Source organism: Schistocerca americana, chromosome X, assembly GCF_021461395.2.
Source record: "Schistocerca americana isolate TAMUIC-IGC-003095 chromosome X, iqSchAmer2.1, whole genome shotgun sequence".
Lineage (NCBI taxonomy): Eukaryota > Metazoa > Arthropoda > Insecta > Orthoptera > Acrididae > Schistocerca > Schistocerca americana.
In genome coordinates, this window is record NC_060130.1 from 849,278,051 (window position 1) to 849,297,353 (window position 19,303).

The 19,303-nt window shown below is 37.8% G+C and overlaps 1 protein-coding gene across 1 annotated transcript in view; it reads right to left on the reverse strand.

Moving 5' to 3' along the window:
• LOC124555549 (glutamate [NMDA] receptor subunit 1) overlaps positions 1-19,303 on the reverse strand; it is a 517,145-nt gene that overhangs the window by 15,746 nt on the left and 482,096 nt on the right. Inside the window, exon 16 of the mRNA XM_047129505.1 lies at positions 10,946-11,118. Coding sequence (XP_046985461.1) covers positions 10,946-11,118 — 173 coding nt within the window. The remainder of the gene's footprint in view (positions 1-10,945; positions 11,119-19,303) is intronic.

Consider the following 19,303-nt stretch of genomic DNA (forward strand, 5'->3'; position numbering starts at 1 on the left):
TGATCTTTTTTTACAGGCTTTGCTGGTGCTGATGAGGTTCTAATGCTTTTACCTTTTTGTGAAGTGTTTTCGTTCTGGAGTCTGGTGGTGGCGATGTAATTATCATTTTGGGTTTTAATTTATTTTGGTGGTTTTTTATTTCCTTGGTTATCAGGTTTGCCAGATATTCTTTCTTCAAGCCATCCAGGTGAAGTCTGTGTTGTGTGTGGAATCTACGTTCTGCACCTGTAATTTTTCCCACTGACATGCAACTCTAGTGTATGATGGCATTCTCTTGGGTAAAATATTTTGAAGGTAAAATAGTCCCTCACATCTCCAGGTGAAAACTACTCAGTTGAATGTCATCATCAGGAGAATTAATAATGTCATTCTATGGACTGGAGCACAGACTGTCAGATCCCTCCATCATGCAGGTAGGTTAGAAAATTTAAAATGAGAAATGGATGGGTTGAAGTTAGATATGGTGGGAATCAGTGAAGTTCAGTGGCAGGTGTGGTCAAATGTGTACAAGGCTGTAAATACAAAATCCAACAGAGGTAAACAAGAAGCAGGTTTAATAACGAATAAGAAAACAGTAATGTGAGTAAGCTACTATGCACAGCATAGTGAATGCATTATCATAACCAAGACTGACACAAACTCAACACCCACCACAGTAGTATAAGTTTATATGCTAACTAGCTCTGAAGATGTATGAACAGATTAAAGAAATATATGATGAGATAAAAGGAATTATTCTGATAATTAAGGGAGACGAAAATTTAATTGTGATTGGGAACTGGAATTTGTAAACAGGAAAAAGAAGAGAAGGAAAAAGTGTAGGTGAATATGGACTGAGGGAAGAGGATGAAAGAGGAAGCTGCCTGGCAGAATTCTGCACAGAACATAATTTAATAATTGCTAAGAATCATGAAAGAATGTTGTATACATGGAAGAGACCTGGAGACAGTGAAAGGTTTCAGACTGATTATATAATGGTGAGAAAGGGCTTTTGGAACCATATTTTAAATTGCAAGACATTTCCAAGGACAGACATGGACTCTGACCACAATGTATTTGTTACAAACTGTAGATTAAAACTAAAGAAACTGCAAAAAGGCAGGAAATTAAGAAGATGATACCTGAATAAGTTGAAAGAAGAAGGTGAGAGTTTCAGACAGAGCTTTAGACAACAATTGACTAGAACAAGGGAAAAGAATACTGTAAAAGATGAACAGGTAGCTTTGAGAGATGAAATAGTGAAGGCAGCATATGATCAAATAGGTAAAAAGACAGGGCCTAGTAGAAATCCTTGGATAACACAGGAGATATTCAAAATGAAAATGAGTGTACAGCATTGTGGGCTGGGAGTCTCCCATTCGGGGAAGTTCAGCCACCGAGGGCAAGTATTTAGTGCATTCGACACCACATTGGGCAACTTGTGCATTGGAGATGCGGATGAAATGATGGTGAGGACAACACAACACCCAGTCCCTGAGCAGAAAAAAATCTCCTGCCCCAGCCGGGAATCAAACTCGGGCCCCTTGGCATGGCATTCTGCCGTGCTGACCACTCTGCTAACGGGGACGTACAGGAGATATTCAAATTAACTGCTGAAAGGAGAAAACATAAAAATGCAGCAAATTAAGTATGCCAAGGGGAATACAAATGTCCAAAAAATGAGACAAACAGGGAGTCTAAAATGGCTAAGAAGGAATGGCTAGAAAACAAATGTATAGATTTAGAAGCATATTTCATTAGGGGGAAGCTAGATACTCGCTACAGAAAATTAAAGAGGCATTTGGAGAAAAGAGAAGCAGCTGTATGAATATTAAGAACTCGGATGGAAAACCAGTCCTAAGCAAAGAAGGGAAAGCTGGAAGGTGGAAGGAATGTGTAGAGGGCCCATACAAGAGAAATTAACTTGAAGGCAATGTTATACAAATGGAAGAGGACATAGATGGAGATAAGATGGGAGGGATGATACTGTGAGAAGAATTTGAGAGAGCACTGAAAGATGTAAGTCAAAACAATACTTCATGAGAGCTTCATAGGTCAACCCAACTGAAAGCCTTGGACAGCCATCCTTGACAGAACACTTCCACCTGGTGTGCAAGATGTATAAGGCAGATGAAATACCCTCAGACTTCAAAAAGATTGTAATAATTCCAATTCCAAAGAAAGCAAGTGCTGAAAGGTGTGAATATTGCTGAACTATCAGTTTAATATTTCATGGTTGCAAAATACTAACATGAATTCTTTGCACAAGAAGATCAGTTTAGATTCCAGAGAAATGTAGGAGCACATGAGTCAATACTGTCCCTATGAAGACAGGTTAAAGAAAGGCAGACCTATATTTCTAGCATTGGTAGACCTAGAGAATGTTTTTGACAGTGTTGAGGGGAATACTCTTTTTGAAATTCTAATGGCAACAGGAATAAAATTCAGTGAGCAAAAGGCAATATACAATTTGTACAGAAACTAGGCAGCAATTATAAGAGTCAAAAGGCATGAAAGGGAAGCAGCAGTTGAGAAGGGAATGAGACAGGTTTGTAGCCTATCACTGATGTTATTCAATATGCACATTGAGCAAGCAGTGAAAGAAACCACAGAAAAATAAGGAGAAGGCATTAAAGTTAAGGGAGAAGAAATAAAAACTTTGAGGTTTGCTGATGACATTGCAATTCTGTCATAGACAGTAAAGGAGTTGGAACAGCAGTTGAATGGAATGTACAGTGTCTTGAAAGGAGGATATAAGATGTACATCAACAAACACAAAATGGAATGTAGTCAAATTAAATCAGGTGATGCTGAGGGAATTAAATTAGGTAACAAGTCACTTAAAGGAGTAGATGAGGTTTGTTTTTTGGGCAGCAAAATAACATGATATATTTGTATGGAGTGTTTCCATGCATGGAAGTGAAACATGGAAGATAAACAGTTTAGAGAGGAAGAGAATAGAAACTTTTGACATGTGGCGCTAGAGAAGACTGCTGAAGCTTAAATGGGTAGATCATGTAACTAAAGTGTGGTACAACCCGACAAGAAGAAGAGATTGGTAGATAGGACACATTTTGAGATGCCAAGGGTAGTGTGGGGGGTTAAAAATTGTAGAGGGAGACCAAGAGATGAATACAATAAGCAGATTCAGAAGGATATAAGTTGTAGTAGTTATTCAGAGGTGAAGAGACTTGCATGGGATAGAGTAACATGGAGGACTGCATCAAACCAGTCTTTGGACTGAAGACTACAACAATAACATAAACTTGTGCACAACTTGCTGACACATATGCATTCTCCTGCCTTCCAGCAGGTCTGTAGCCTGTATTTGACTGTCAGGAGACAATTTGCTTTCAGTTAGACAGCCAACTGGAGCATTCACTCAACAAGTTCCCTATTAATTCCTGGGATGTTGCTGACACATCTATTTGTGACCTGCTTCTTCAGTGGGCCTGCAGTATATCTGGTTGGGTTGGCCTATGAAGCTCCCTGGTGGGGAATCACATAGGTTTCACTAGTTTTTCATTGGTGGCACCAACTTCAGGTTCAGCAAGGTGTTATGTTCCTTACAAAAGACAGCAAACAGTACCAGGTGATGGTGCCATCCTCCGTGCTATGTCACGTGCTCCAGTTCCTACAGTAACTGCACTGGTGGATTTCCAGTGTGAAATAACTGGCACACAACTACATCTACTGGCATTGTCTGGATAATGATGTTGCAGGGGTGATTTGACAGTGTGCAGTTTTCCAGACACACCAGCCTTCCCAACCCCAGTATTTTTCTATGTCACCAGCATGGACACAGCCGTGGGTCTGAGTTCATGGTAACTTTGTGGCGGTCTTTGTTGAGGTCCATGGGGTTAATCATCATGGGCTCCTTCTCTCACTTCCAATATGTCAGCTACATCCAGCAGGCAACAACATTGGTCATGGTGTGAGCCTTGCAATGGATTTCACAACCAACAATGGTCCACAATTCACAGTTACAGATTTTGAAAAGTTTTACACTCGCAATGGAATTAACATCTTGCCAAGCTGCTATTCCATCCAGCCTCAAATTGGCTGACAGAACATTTCATTCATACATTCAAAAATTCAAATTTGAAAATTTTAAGACCTTCCAAATCAGCTTCTGCACCAAATGCCTTTATAGCCTCTTATAAGTACATACCCATCAAGGGTTGAATCCTGATGGAGCTCTTATATGTGTGCCCTCACAGGACTGGAACATGAAATATATGCAAAACACACCATTCTGTGTGGGTGCCCCAGTGTGAGCATGCATATTTGGGCAGAATCTGGAGTGGATCTGGGGTTTGTGGCAGAATAGCACAGTTTCCAGGTTGTGTTACTGGCTACGGTACTTGGGATACTTTACCAACATCATAATTAGCTCTGGTTGTGGAACCCTGGTGAGCAATCTTCCTTGTCACTGAGTCCACCATCATTTCTGTCACAACCACTTCATGGCGCTCTTCTCTCCTTGGTTACAGAGGTTGTCTGCCTGGTTCCCATTTACTACAAACTGAGGGGCACGTCCATGGATATTGATTGGCAAATTGATCCTCCACATCCTGCAGGTATGCCTCTGATCCTGGAGGACTCTGGGCCCATGGAGGATATTCTAGATCAGGAACCATGATCACTGGCATACCTAGATGCCTCTCAGGAATGTTACATCATGATATCACCCATTTCATTGAAGGAAGGTTTCAGGAACTCCCGCTAGACATGAAAATGGAAGATAGGGGTATTTTAGTATGCATGACATCAGCAACGTCCACCAAGGGCCCTCCTGACATGGAAGCCACATATATCACAGGCCAGTCACATAGTATTCTGTAGCTTGCCAATATAATATCACCCAGCAGTTGGTTCACTCTGTCTTCTTTCATTAGCTGCTGCTATCTGCCTCTGCCTCTGCCTCTATAAAGTGAAGTATGACTGCAGTTGCTGTTTACCTTGAACAGATTTAGACAGGGATTGCCAGACTCTCTGATTGCTTTGTGACTTAAGAGTGATGGGTCTGTTATCTGGCTGGTGTAAGATTTATGTACAGTGCTTCTATTTAATGATCGTGTTGTTTCCACCACCTTTGTCCTATTGCAAATATCACACATATGCTGATGGTGTCCAGTTGTATCTAAGTGCAAAACCAATACCCCTGAAGAGAATTATCAAGAATTTCAGTACTGACCTGTGGGCACTGTCAAAATGGGCACAGAGCATAGGGTTAAAGCTCAACCCTTTCAAAATCCAAGTGATACTGGTTTGTCATTCTAGGCTCATTAGTTCAAAATGTTGGGACTCCCTACCATCTTTTAATCCTAAAGAGTTTGGGAATAATAATAGATGAAAATCTAAATTGGTCTAACCACATAGCTGCAATGTGGAAAAAGGCATCAGCATCTTTGACCTGAAAAAGAAACTTGTACAAATACTTACACTTCAGATTAGTGATTACAGCAATGTTATCCTGTAAGGATTTTCCCAGGAAAGCTCATGGGACATGGAACAGGTTACAAATGCCAGTGTCTGATTTATCTGTGACTTTCAACTCTTTGACCATATATCACCATCATATGCTCATCTATCATGGCTGCATGCAGACAAGCACAGTGGTTTCTGTACACTGTATCTCCTCTACTGTTTTATCAATGTACACTGCCCCACATACCTCTCCTTAACCTTAATGCTCTTGCCTGAACAACATGGCAGAAACACTCATTGCCATCAGAGCAAAACCCTTTCTGTCCCACATCATTGTTCAGACACTTTCTCAAATTCATTTTCAGTAGCAGGTGCCTGACACTAGAATAACCTGCCTCATTGCATCAGAGAACTGAATGATATATCCAGTTCCAAAAGAAAGGTAATGACATATCTACTGAAGCAACAATAATCACTGCTATTTTCCGTGTATGCACTCATTAACCCTTTATATTCTTTCTTCCAACAAGTCTTCCTCCAGAACTTCCGTGAAGTTTGGAAGGTAGGAGATTAGACACTGGTGGAAGTAAAGCTGTGAGGACGGGGTATGAGTCATACTTGGGTAGAGCACTTGGCCACCAAAGGTAAAGGTCCTGAGTTCGAGTCTCAGTCTGGCACACAGTTTTAATCTGCCAGGAAGTTTCAAGGTCTTCCTCATATCCCAGTATTCTTAACTGGTGCAGTCTCCTTAAATTTCCCTTCTTCAGAACTTGCCACATCAGAAAATATATATTTTGTACACCTATAAATTCTTTTTATATCTGCCACTATAATAGTAATAATAATAATTATTATTGTTATTATTATTATTATTGGAACAGCAGTAGAAGTACTGCCATTACTAATTTTATTGGCTCTTAATAAGTACTATTTACATTGCCTCTACAGACACACAAATCATTTTATTACTATTTGTCATATTACAACTATTGTTATTTCCAATTATGATATAAAAAAGTTACTACATGTGTGAAACCCCATTCCCATGTGAAAGAGGGCCTGAAGGTCCTAATCTGATCAGGTTAAATAAATAAATAAATAGGAATTCTCTGAGACAGTGCTTAATAAAACTGCAGTATACAGACACAAAAAAGTTATGTGTGGACTTGAATTAATTTCAATCAGGAACTATTACTGTTTTCCTTTGTAGACTAATGGACAGTTTAATATGTTGCTATAGAATGCTAATTTTGTGTTCATTAAATGTTTATTACCCCTACTATTTGTTAGCGTTAATGCAATAATATCCTTCAGTATTTTATAGTTACATGGTGAAATATTTTGAAAATACAAGTCATATAAAAACATGTTAGAAATCTTAAGACTCTATTCTTGACATCAAAACATTACAAAAAGTTCATATGGACATGGTTCCAAAAATCCTTTGTAAGAAAAGTATGAAATGAATTCCCTGTAGTGACTCCTGGTTGTATAATTAACTTCAACTGTGCATTTTTAATCACTTTCTCAGACAATGGAAAATCCAGAACGGAATGTAACAATTTATGAGAATGAAATTTGCTTCTCACCATATAGTGGAGATGCTGAGTTGCAGATAGGCACAATGAAAATATTTTCACACTTAAAGCTTTCGGCCATTTAATTGTTACATTTAATCACTTTCTTATTGACAGTTGTTCATGGTATTTGCTTCTTTTTGTCTGAATGTTGTGTGTTCTGTTTTATAGTAACTTCCATCACAACAAATCACAATGACACATTTGGTGACTGAAATGACAGTTTGCAAAATGGCACATCAACATTATGCTGAACATTATCCTGGGAGACAGTTAGTTTGTGCAAGAACATTTGAATGACTCCAGTAATGCTTGCTAGAGACAGTCTGATTTGAGAAGAGAGCTGTGGATGGTGGGGGACCACACAATGTTTGAAAATCCAACTTTAAATAATGGGTTCTTCAAACTGTGGCTGAAAATGCATCAACTAGTACAAGGAAAGTTGTGACAAGGGAAAGCATTAATCACATGACAATCTGGAACATTCTGCATGAAAATATTCTGTATCCTTACCACCTTCAATGGGTGCATGGATAAAATGAGGCAGACTTTCACTCTTCACTGATAAGAATGACTTTTCATGTGATGGTATCTTCAGTTACCATAACACTCATATTTAGGCTCATGGAAGCCTTCAAGAAGTGCAGCAAATCAGACATTAGCAGCAGTTCACCCTCAACATGTGGTGTGGCATAACATCTTATTGGGCAAATGTATCTGCAGTATCACAAACATGAGTTGCTTTGTTTACTTGATGATGTGCCTCTGGTCATCATCTAACGAAAGTGGTTTATACATTATGGTGCTCCACATAACATTACATGGATTATTCACCAAAATGTCAACAACTAGTTTCCAAACAGGTGGATTGGTTGAAGGGATCACTTGCATGGTCTGCCTGATCACTTGATTTGAATCCAGTGGATTTTTATTCCTTTGGGGGCGTTTAAAATCCTTTGTGTTTCTGCGGGAGTCAGTCCAAAATGGATTTGACCAAATATAGAACACAGCAGGAATTTTCCACAATTTACAGCCAAGTATGGAATGCAGGCTCAAGGGATTCATGGAAGCAAGAGGTGGTCACTTTGAGCAATTCTTCTAAATCTAAATATGTTAATTAAATGTACCATTTTTTTACTATGAGTAATAAATCCTTTCATACCTGTAAATTTGTTTGGTAAATGCATCATTTTTATGGGTGAATGATAAATCATTTCACACCTCCTTAATAGAGGATTTTCACAGCCATGTTCATATGAACTTTTTAATGTTATGACATCAAGAAAAAATTGATAAAGCTTCTAACATGTTTTTATACATCCTGTGTATACGGACATGGAAGACAAACATTTGTTGTTTGTTAAAATTATGTACACAGCTGAATTGGATATCAGATCTAAGAAAGAGAAAACGTATAGATTCTCTCAGGAGTTCTCATTATAGCATTAGACTGTGACATTAGCAAGAAGTCCTAAGATCATACCAAGCCAAACACACTGTAACAGTGCTTGCCTATAGTTATTGATAGTACAAGGGACACATAGTCTCCAGCAGTTCATTATGGAGTTATCGCATTTCATTTAGTTTCTTGCCCCAAATTAGCTTTGGATCTATGTTGTACAGAAAACAGTGCACAACAGCCCAGATATCAATGATACGCACTGTGTGTCTTGCTTCCATTGACAGTAGTAACGTTGGAAGCAGTGACGCCTTCTTTAACTTGGTAGCCTCGAGTCTGCATCCTGCCATGTAGGTTCTGTCTAGGGTTTTGTTTTTTTGGCAGTGTTAGTTGTGCATTAGCAGTGACACACAGCAGTGCTATGGATAGGCTTAATGATGAAGAGTTGGCCAATATGCACCTTGTGAATGAGTATACTGAGTGCAGTGGAAGAGCAGCAGAATAATGCTATGCTGAGCTGTTCCTTCACTGACTGTAGCCACATTACAGTACTTTTGCATCTGTCTGAGGATTGTAGCATTACTCTGTTGTGTGTTGTACATTTTGGTTACTCATATGTGTGTGAGTTGTGTTTGCATGAGCACGTATGTGTATGTATATGTTGTCTAATTCCAATAAACGCCTTTTTGGCCAAAAGCTTACTTGTTTGGCATTCTTTTTGTTGTACCTATCTGCAACTCAGCATCTCTGGTATGTGGTGAGCAGTAATCAACACATTGTCTGGTTCATACATGTACACATGCATAACAATTAGTAAGCATTACAAATACAGTTTACAAAGCATCAAAAATATATATTTTTAACACATTTACCTCTAAGAATTATTGCACATATCACATTACTGCTGTTGAAGAGTTCACATCAAATGTTCAAGTACCCTGTTGTCAACTTCAAAGAGGTTGAAAGCAATGAGGTATGTTGGGCTTGAATGAAATGTAAAAGAGGTTGGGTGAGCAAGACATGGATGTGTGCCATTAGCCCAAACGGAAATGTACATTAAACATGTTCTATCTTGGAGACCATTTGGAATAGGGTGTATGTACACTTGAAGTTTTTTGCTTCAGATGAGCATTTTTGTCATATCCCTGATTATTGACTATTCCTCCTGGCACATCCTTATATGTGTGATGGAAATTATGTTAAAATATAGTGAAAGTTAATGCTGTGTTGCCCAACTTTCATTGTGACCTCTGTGTTCCCACAATTGAAGCACAACTGCAGACAGCCAAGTCAAGCTATCGCATAAAGCAGGTGAATACAATAATATGTAAAGCTTTGACATCTACAGGTGGAATTATAGTGAGATAAGTGTTCTAACTGTGCCACATTAGCATGAGAGGATGCTAAAAAGTTCATTACACATTATTATGGCAGGTGAAGTAGCTTTTGTTTGAATGCTGCGCTACACTTCAAAGTGACACAGATACTTGACTATTTTTCAACATAGTCTCTGTAAACAATGGTTGGAGCATTCTACCAGTTGTTCAGCTTCTCAATGATAGAAATCCACTCCATGGGTCATGGAGCCATTACAAGCCTCCATGTTATATCTTCATCATTAGAAAATCACTCCCCCCTCCCCTCAGATGTTCTTTTTCAGTTGCCTGGACATTGTCCTTTATGGTTGATGTTTATGGCTTTCCTTCCTGATCAGCTTCATCCACATCTGTGTGGCCTTGGTCAAACTGTTGACACCATTTCACTGTGGCCGGATGTGATATTGCATTTGCTATTTATACCACCAGAATTTCATGGTTAATCAGTATGCAATTTAGATTTTTTCCCCAAAAGAATCATACTGCCCCATGTATCTCAATTCTGCAGTACATTTACGGTTGCCATGCATTTCATTTGTACACTGTGATGCACCAGTTATCCATACCACAGCAGAGCTGGGACTACAGGGAACCTAGAACATGTACTCTCTTCTGACAATACACCACTTTTGTTGCACAGTGGGCTTAGCATGCAAAAACATGTGTTAATCCCTTACTGAAAACCATATTTACTTTACACAGTAGCCAGACAGTGGCAGAAACAAGTGCTCTTTCCCATTTACATGTTTAAATTTGGATGGTGTAAGCGTTAATATCATTAACCAGAAGGCCTATAATGGGAGTTCGTTTTTATACAGTGTGTGTATTAAGTTTCTATAATTTCCTTGTCTTTTGTTAATGCATATCTTAACTCAGTCCACATCCATGAAGGTTATTTTTCTTGTTGGAGTCAATGGAACACAATGAATAAATGAATGAATGGATGCATCCTGAGCCTTTTGATGGTTTTTATTACTGCTGATGGATACTTAGCATCTTTCAAAGTTATGTGGAATGGAACAGCTTGCCAATTGTTAATTCCATAGTCTGGAATGTGGTAAGTAGGTTTCTGACATTTAATTAAAACAAATAGGTTTCACTGGTCACTGAAATAGGTTTCACAAGTAATTAAAAGTTGCCCATTGTCAAACTGCATGCTTCTTTTCTAAACAATGTTTACTTACTTTCATGAAAGTCTAAAATGGCAAGAGTGACTGAGTCAGCCCAGGGTGAGCCTTTCTTAAGTCCAATTCCATATCCAGATCGACCAAAGAGCTCTCCAGCAGTCACAAGTTCACAGTCTTGGGCTGCTTCAAATTCTAAGCGTGAGCTGTCCCATATAAAAGCCATTAGTTTTCTGCAACAATCATAATAATTTTAATTAAGTTATGTAACTTTCAATCTGGTACTTACAGCTCTGAATATACATTTCCCCTCCAACTACTCTTCATCCTTCTGCTTCTCTTTTATTTCTTCTGCATTATTGTGTTGCATTTTCTAACAGGTACATGTTAGTTTTTGGGACTGATATAAGTTTACATCTTTTTCTATCCAGATTTGTCTCTATCTGTTTTACAGTCAGTATTTGAAAGTAATTCAATAATGAGTCCAGTGAATATTTAAAAATAGTTTAAAAGCTACTTTAGGTTGCTGTTGTTTAATTGCACTCTTGCCAATCACAGATGCATAAACAAGTTTTTGGTTATTTCATAAATTTCCTACAGGCTGACAGATGCTACTCATAGAAAAAAACGTGTGCAATATTTCTCCATATTAGATCAGTAATACTACTATAATACAAGGTTTATGTAAGTGTTGCGTCTATTATATACTTTAGTTGCATTGACATTAAGGTAGTAGGGCAAACTAATTTTACAGTTATATAAAGCATTAAGTTCTAATTTGTGATTTGAGGATGTTAAAGGAACTTTCATCATCATTATGTATTAATATCATTAGGAAAATAACATAATATGACAGACACATTCTGTCCTGCTGCAAATTCAGTGTTTAATCTGAAGTAGTGTGTCATTAAACAATTCTATATATAAACCAGTAACATGTACAATAGGCAGATATAAGATTAGAATGGACTTATTTCATGAGCACTACATGTATGCAAGATTTCAGGCTATGTGTATTTTTGAAGTATGAAAATTTGACAGTATAGACTAGGTCTTAGTAGGATGGGAAGGAAATATAATATTGCTCCAAACACTTTATCTGTGATTTTGGACTGACATATCAACTGGGTGAACAAACTAAATCAACTTTATCTAATTTTACATTTAATTTAATGTATTAGATAGTATTATATTTGAGAAGCTTTCTGTACCATAGTTCAGCAAACTACTCCTTTCAAGAGCAAAAAGAATTTCAGATAAACTCTGACATGAAAATGACAAAACAAAACAAAACTTTCACACAACCTTGAATTCCTGTTTAAAATTCAGAATTTTTCATTTGCTTCCAGAAATATTTGACTACTAGGAGTACCTACAGTTTCATACATTAAAAATTTGTATTTGTACAATTGTCATACAGACAAACATATTTTGCTTCAAGCAAAATACGGACTGCATCTTCATCAGGCAGTTTTGAATTTATTATAAAATTCAAACAATGTTTGGTATTTCAATGCTTTGGATAAAGACAACTGCAGTATTTTCACACTGGCAGGGGAAAGAACCATATAGAGCTAGTTTGATTAGAAGCAGCTGATGGTCTCAAGATAGTCCTTGACAACAAACTGTCCATGTGGAAAGTAGAAGGAAAAATTGTTAGGGATGAGTGGAATTTATTGAATGAAAATGTGATCATCTCCACCACCTCCAATTACAACTTGTTACAATGCTTTAATGTTAATGAGGTGTCATTATAACAGTTTCAGTAGGATAAAATTTTGCAGCAAATTAGTTGCAAACCAACTCTGAATTATTTTTGTGAATGGAAACCAAAGAGGTTAAAGAACTGAAATTAGACTGTGTAAATAGTAGCATGATCTTGCTCCTAGCTTACTTTCCAGTTCGTTTTTCACACTGCACTTGTCACTTTCCCAAAATGCATGAAAATACTAGTATTAATGGATAGAGAGTGGTTGTTCTGCAATATGGTATTAATATTGCTGTGTTGCAACACAAACAGTTATTAGGATGGAAGAAATGGTATGCTATAGTAAAGTGACTGTATGTCAAAAATTTTTCGTCAATGCTTACGTGTGTGAATGGTGTGACTTTTTCTTTTGTTGATGATGGCTGTGGTCAAAAGCTTAATGTAAGTATCTTTAATTGTGCCTGTCTACAACTTAATGTGTCTTCTTTATGGTAAGTAGCAAACTACCTTTTCCTACATTGTTGATATTCCTACCCGGAGATTCCATTGTTTGATTATTCTCACACTCTGTCAAGCATGTCTAGTAATACTCAGGCACACATCTGAAATATGAAATACAACTGAAAGACCACCCTTGTATTAATGTCTTTATTACACTCATGATGTCTGGAAAAAAAAAGAGTCCTTCATGTAATCAGTGATTTCTTTACAATTTCAAAAATGAGCACATTACAGAATATCCATATTGTCCTGTCATGATCTGTATGGTTGGTGGAATACATTTCATTTGTGGATAACCAAAGCTGCTTGCATACTTTAAAATTTTTGGATCTCATGTCACAAGCAATATTTACAACATGTTGCTGACCTCCTTCCGGATGTTTTATTATTCTTTCCAAGAGCTCACTAGTCATTGTATACTGGTTGCTTGCATGTTGCAAATAAGCTGTGGGCCACCATCAGCTGCAGTGTCATATTAGCAGATGTAATTTATTCAACTATCAGTTTTCATTTTATTGACAAAAAGGCTACCTCTTTGAAGGTTTCCAACAGTGTTACTTCAGCTCTAATTAAGCTACCTCATCTATATTTGGAGCTTTGAATGGCAGAACAAAGGATAATTTTGTCTCTTCAAATAATTGTATGCTTTGGAAGAAGCCAATGGAGATCAGAAAACCTGTCTTTCTAGTCAGTTACACATCAAAACTAGGTGCCAATTTAATTGGTAATTCATGTTACATTAATGCCAAAACCGAAGCAAAGACCACTTGCTTCTAAACATTCTGTTCAATTGTTCAACATGTCTCAGTGAAGATGTGGCATTCAGTACATTCAAGTATCTCACTAGGAGGTCAAAATTTTTCATCCCACTACAAATGAGATCAAGGATCATGGCTGAAAATACTGTGATTTTCTGAAGTGGATCTCACATCTCCATTACCTGAATGGCTGACTACACTTGTAGAATCTGAGAATATTTTTGAAAATATCATTTAAAGTAGCATCCCCATTACTAATTAAATTGTGTAAAATAACTGATGTGAAATGGGACTATGTTTAATTTGGAGTTCACACTGAACTGATAATTATTATACATGGTAAACACACATACCTCTGAGAGCCATTAAAGCCAGGTGTGCAATGTTCTGCTACTTTGTGCAGCAGAATTCTGTTTTTAACCCTGATATTGTACAACTCTTCTAGATTGACTAATAAGTAGAACAGTAGCTGTTTTAAAATCTAGCAGAGCTAAAAGGTAAAATTGTTTATTATCAGTATGAAAAATACACTGTGGAAAAAATATCATGATCTCTGCTTAGCATAACAAAGAACGAATGCTCACAGCATTGCTGTCTCCCTGGTGATGTCAGATGGTGCTGGCTAGCAGCAGCATATTAGCTGGGAGTGGTCCTACTGTTAAAGTTCTATCTACCCTGGGTATGTACAACTTTTAACAACTGTTGCATGAACAGTAATGGACACATGGCTGCATGTCTGTATAAGTATGCATTTCTAGATGGAAAACAACTGAATTATCATACACAGCCTTTGTTTCTGTATATAGTCGTGTTGCTGAGATAGTATCCACAATATCACAAACACTGTATTAAAGTTCATTTGCTTGCCTGATTGGCAATAATGCATTCTGCAGCTGTTTAAGACTCTTCAAACATAAGCACTTGACACATTAATGTCATATGTGCTCTCAGTGTACTGCACATCCATCCTCAAATATTAATATTAAAATTTGGTATTCCAATTCTTTCAAACATTCTCACCCCTGAAAACAAGACTTACAATACAAGCAACAGATTGGCAATTTGTACAATAAACTATTGTCATAAACTTTCTCAAGGTTGGTGGTTGGCAGGTGAATGATGCATGCACATGTTGAAGATGATATAGATGCAGGAACTGCTCATGAAATTGTAAAATTCAAGCTAAGAAATTGCAGCAGCTGAAGATTTATGTGTAGGCTGGAATTGCATATAATTTTCTGATAGGTCCATAAGTTTTACCAGCATATATTACAGGTGGTGCCTACAAGGATTTTTTTGAGAACATTGCTCCAGACTTGTTTTAGCATAAGCCCCTGCAAGTAAGAAGTATGTGGTTTATACATGTTGTGGTTCTTGCACATTTCAATCACATCCTCCACAATACACTCAATGGTACATACCATGATGGTTGTATAATCTGTATGTTCCCAAAACCAGCAAATCTTTGCAATATTATCTATGGTGCAACCAAAATTAACTGGTTTATGCAGTATACTTTTTAATGCAAAGATGCTACATCAAACTGTCTTAGAAGCCTGAAAAACCATTCAACAACATGTGGGGGAATTTGGAATGGTGTGGCAGTCCATGCATGCTCACAAGCATGTGGAGATCATTTTGAATATTTGTTATGAGTTTTCAACTTGAGAAGTTTGTCAAACATTCTTTTATCAATAACTCAAAAATGAGGAAGTTTTGCACATATGTTTATATTATTATATGGATGCTTTCTGCATTTTTGTGCAAAGAATCTGCCCTCAAAGTTTGTGAAAGTATTTCTGACATGCCCTAAGTTTGTGTGTGTGTGTGTGTGTGTGTGTGTGTGTGTGTGTGTGTGTGTGTGTGTGTGTCAGTAAATGGGACAATTCAGGAATCTTATGCTGACCAAATAGTGGAAAGATAGTAACTTGGATAAAACATAAGAACACTATTTACATAACAGCAACTAAAGACAAGTGCTATGAACACATCTGAAAGAACAGACACCACATATATATGATTAATGCAATGATGGCCAATGATCCCTTGAGTGCAGGTGTGCACCAAGCTTGAACTCCGGCTGGAATTGGTGAAATGCTGTGAGTAATAGGCTAATGAGCAGGGGCACTACATTCAGTAGTGTGTGGCATAAGTTGAGAATTTGGGTCTGGCAGGAGGTGTGCTAGGGTAGTCCAAGTGAGTGTGGTGACCACTGTGTCTGGATGGTGTAATGGTCTGTGAAATTGTGTAGTAAGCAGGAGACCCAGATTTGAACCTTGGTTTGGCACAAATTTTCAACTTGCTGCATTGATATAAATTGATATCCAACGGCAGCTAACGTCCTTAATTCCTTTGTGTCTTGATTCATAGTGGCTGCAGGATCAAATTGGTGTCTGTTATTTAGGACATGTCTGAAAGAACAAACACTACTTATACATAAAAACTCTTTGCTAGTTGTCATTGTCCGGTATGACATACTTTTGACATAGTGTACTAATTTAACAGTATTGTCAACTTCATGTAATTGAAAGTTGTTTATTTTTGGCTCTATGTCTGCTCAGTAACAATGCTAGAGATGAAAACCTACTGCCTACCTTCTGGCTGAACACTATGGTGCACAGTAAATGCTTTTCCTGTACAGGGAGGTTCAAAATGTATCACACATCTATTGAAGAGGCTACATCTTGCCTGACTAAAAACTTGTAACTTTGTCATATTTACTGTGGCTCAGTACAAAGGTAGCTTGGTTTTTAATCTCAAAATATTGAATGCTTATTGAAAACATGACTTACAAGGTAATTAAATAGTCAAACATGTTGGATCAGCCACTGGAGAAAGGCATGTAAACAAGTCACTGCTATTATCACTCTATGTTGCTCAGAGAATGGACAAAAGTGAGGAACTCACTGTACTTTTGTACATTGCAGATATCTTTATCAAAAGGCCTGCTGCTCAATGTTCACATTTATTCTATCCAAGCACCTCACCACAAATAGAGGCCCACTGCTCAGTTCACAGCCTTTGACACTAAAATTGCAGCTCTGTGGTGTCAAACACCAATCCATGAGAGAGTTCTAAACAATCATTATAATACATAAATCACTATCTCCTCTTAAATACATGGAGCTTTCTCTATCCACCCCACCACCTCTTCAATCTGACTTACATCTTTACTCCTATCTCATCAATAAAATCCTCAAATCTTGCAACAACTTTCCATTCTTCCTCTACTCAGGAATCTCAGATACAACACTGCCTATAGAATCATCAGACACCATACTGACAAACATAGGTGTTAGTAATGAGGAGACCTACAGAATCAGCTGCTGAAGCTGAACCACCCTCAAAAATTTCAGCAGAAAACTGTTTCCTCTCACCCAAGTCTTCAAACCATCTTGATAAGCCTGCACCACCAATGGGTAAAAATGTATATCAGCTATCAACACTTCCATCATGTAACCTTTCCTCCATCTCATAGTACCAAAGAAATCTTCTATACGTCACAGATAAGACAATGCCCCTAAAATCACATCACATCTGAACTGGCAGCAGTCAAAACTTGGCTACACAAAATCTGCGCACTGAGCTACCATCATTCCCTTCCAAAAGCAATCTCACCTCTGAGAAATAATTACTTTTTGCCCAGAAACATTAGTCTTACATCCTAAAACCCTTGCATCAGAAGTAAAGTAGTACATCTGAAACCTTGCTCTCACCAACTCAAACATTGGGTGGACTTGGTCATTTACAAATTCTGAAACATCAGCTTCCATATAAACTAACAACAAAACTCTATATATCATCCTTGGTCCCACTATCAGCTTCACTCCTCTGAACTCCCCCTCCCAAAAACCAAACACTTCTAGTCTCGCATCTATAATCAAGGCAGTTAACCTCAGAATCATTACAGACATGGAATCCAAATTAAACTCCTTACCACATGCAAAATTTTGTAAATCCCTCTGCATCAAAAATGTCTCTAGCCTCACCTTTCTCAGCCAAGTTGTTATAGAATATCCATTCACAATAGCCTACATAATGACAGATGGAGCACTGATCTACTGCCACAGTCACAAAGTAGACCCCTAAAAGTCACATACAAGCTTCTAAAAGTGCCACCTTATGTACAATGATTATTTACCTCCTATTGCATGCTATTACTGGTCAAATCCATTCTTATAGCCAAGTTCTTCATTTCCTTAAAATACTTGCCCAAAAGTAAATCTAAGACCACCATCACTTGTGGCACTATATATCCCTTAAAATCTTCTCTCTCATGTGGGCCAGACCTTCTCCCCTCATACTGTTGCCACTGGCATTTATGTGCAAAGCCACTTCCACCTGTAGCTCCAGAAGTGGTTTTAGTATTCTGATACCTTCCAAGGTGCCACAGTCCCCCTCCAAATAAGTAAGTAAAATTAATTTCATAGCTGATATTAATGTTGCACTACATAAGCTATGAAATGAAGAGCTTAGTTGTGAGGACAGACTCATCAAGGATGGCTTGCAATGCAGATTTAGAGAATCATTGTAAACAAGGCAAGACTATTGTCAGGTCAACTGGAGTGTCAAATGGATACCCTAATCAGAAGCCACTGCGTACTGTCATTCTTCCTGTAGAAGATCTTTATGTGCTCTGTTTTTTCAGTGCCACATCGGTATGACTTGAGAAAATGGTCCTGTGTAAACAAAGAAATTGGAAGTGCAAATACAGAGATGCAAAATATTTGCAGGCAGTTTGAAAATGTTATATTTGTGAACATAAGCAATTTTGGGAAAAGATTCCACACAACACACAGTTTTCATCTACATAGACTTTGGAAAAACGTTGTTGTTGTTGTTGTGGTCTTCAGTCCTGACACTGGTTTGATGCAGCTCTCCATGCTACTCTATTCTGTGCGAGCTTCTTCATCTCCCAGTACCTACTGCAACCTACATCCTTCCGAATCTGTTTAGTGTATTGTTCTCTTGGTCTCCCTCTACAATTTTTACCCTCCACGCTGCCCTCCAATACTAAATTGGTGATCCCTTGATGCCTCAAAACATGTCCTACCAACCGATCCCTTCTTCTAGTCAAGTTGTGCCACAAACTTCTCTTCTCCCCAATCCTATTCAGTACCTCCTCATTAGTTATGTGATCTACCCATCTGATCTTCAGCATTCTTGTGTAGCACCACACTTCTAAAGCTTCTATTCTCTTCTTGTCCAAACTAGTTAGCGTCCATGTTTCACTTCCATACATGGCTATGCTCCAAACACATACTTTCAGAAATGACTTCCTGACACTTAAATTTATACTCGATGTTAACAAATTTCTCTTCTTCAGAAACACTTTCCTTGCCATTGCCAGTCTACATTTTATTACCTCTCTACTTTGACCATCATCAGTTATTTTGCTCCCCAAATAGCAAAACTCCTTTACTACTTTAAGTGTCTCATTTCCTAATCTAA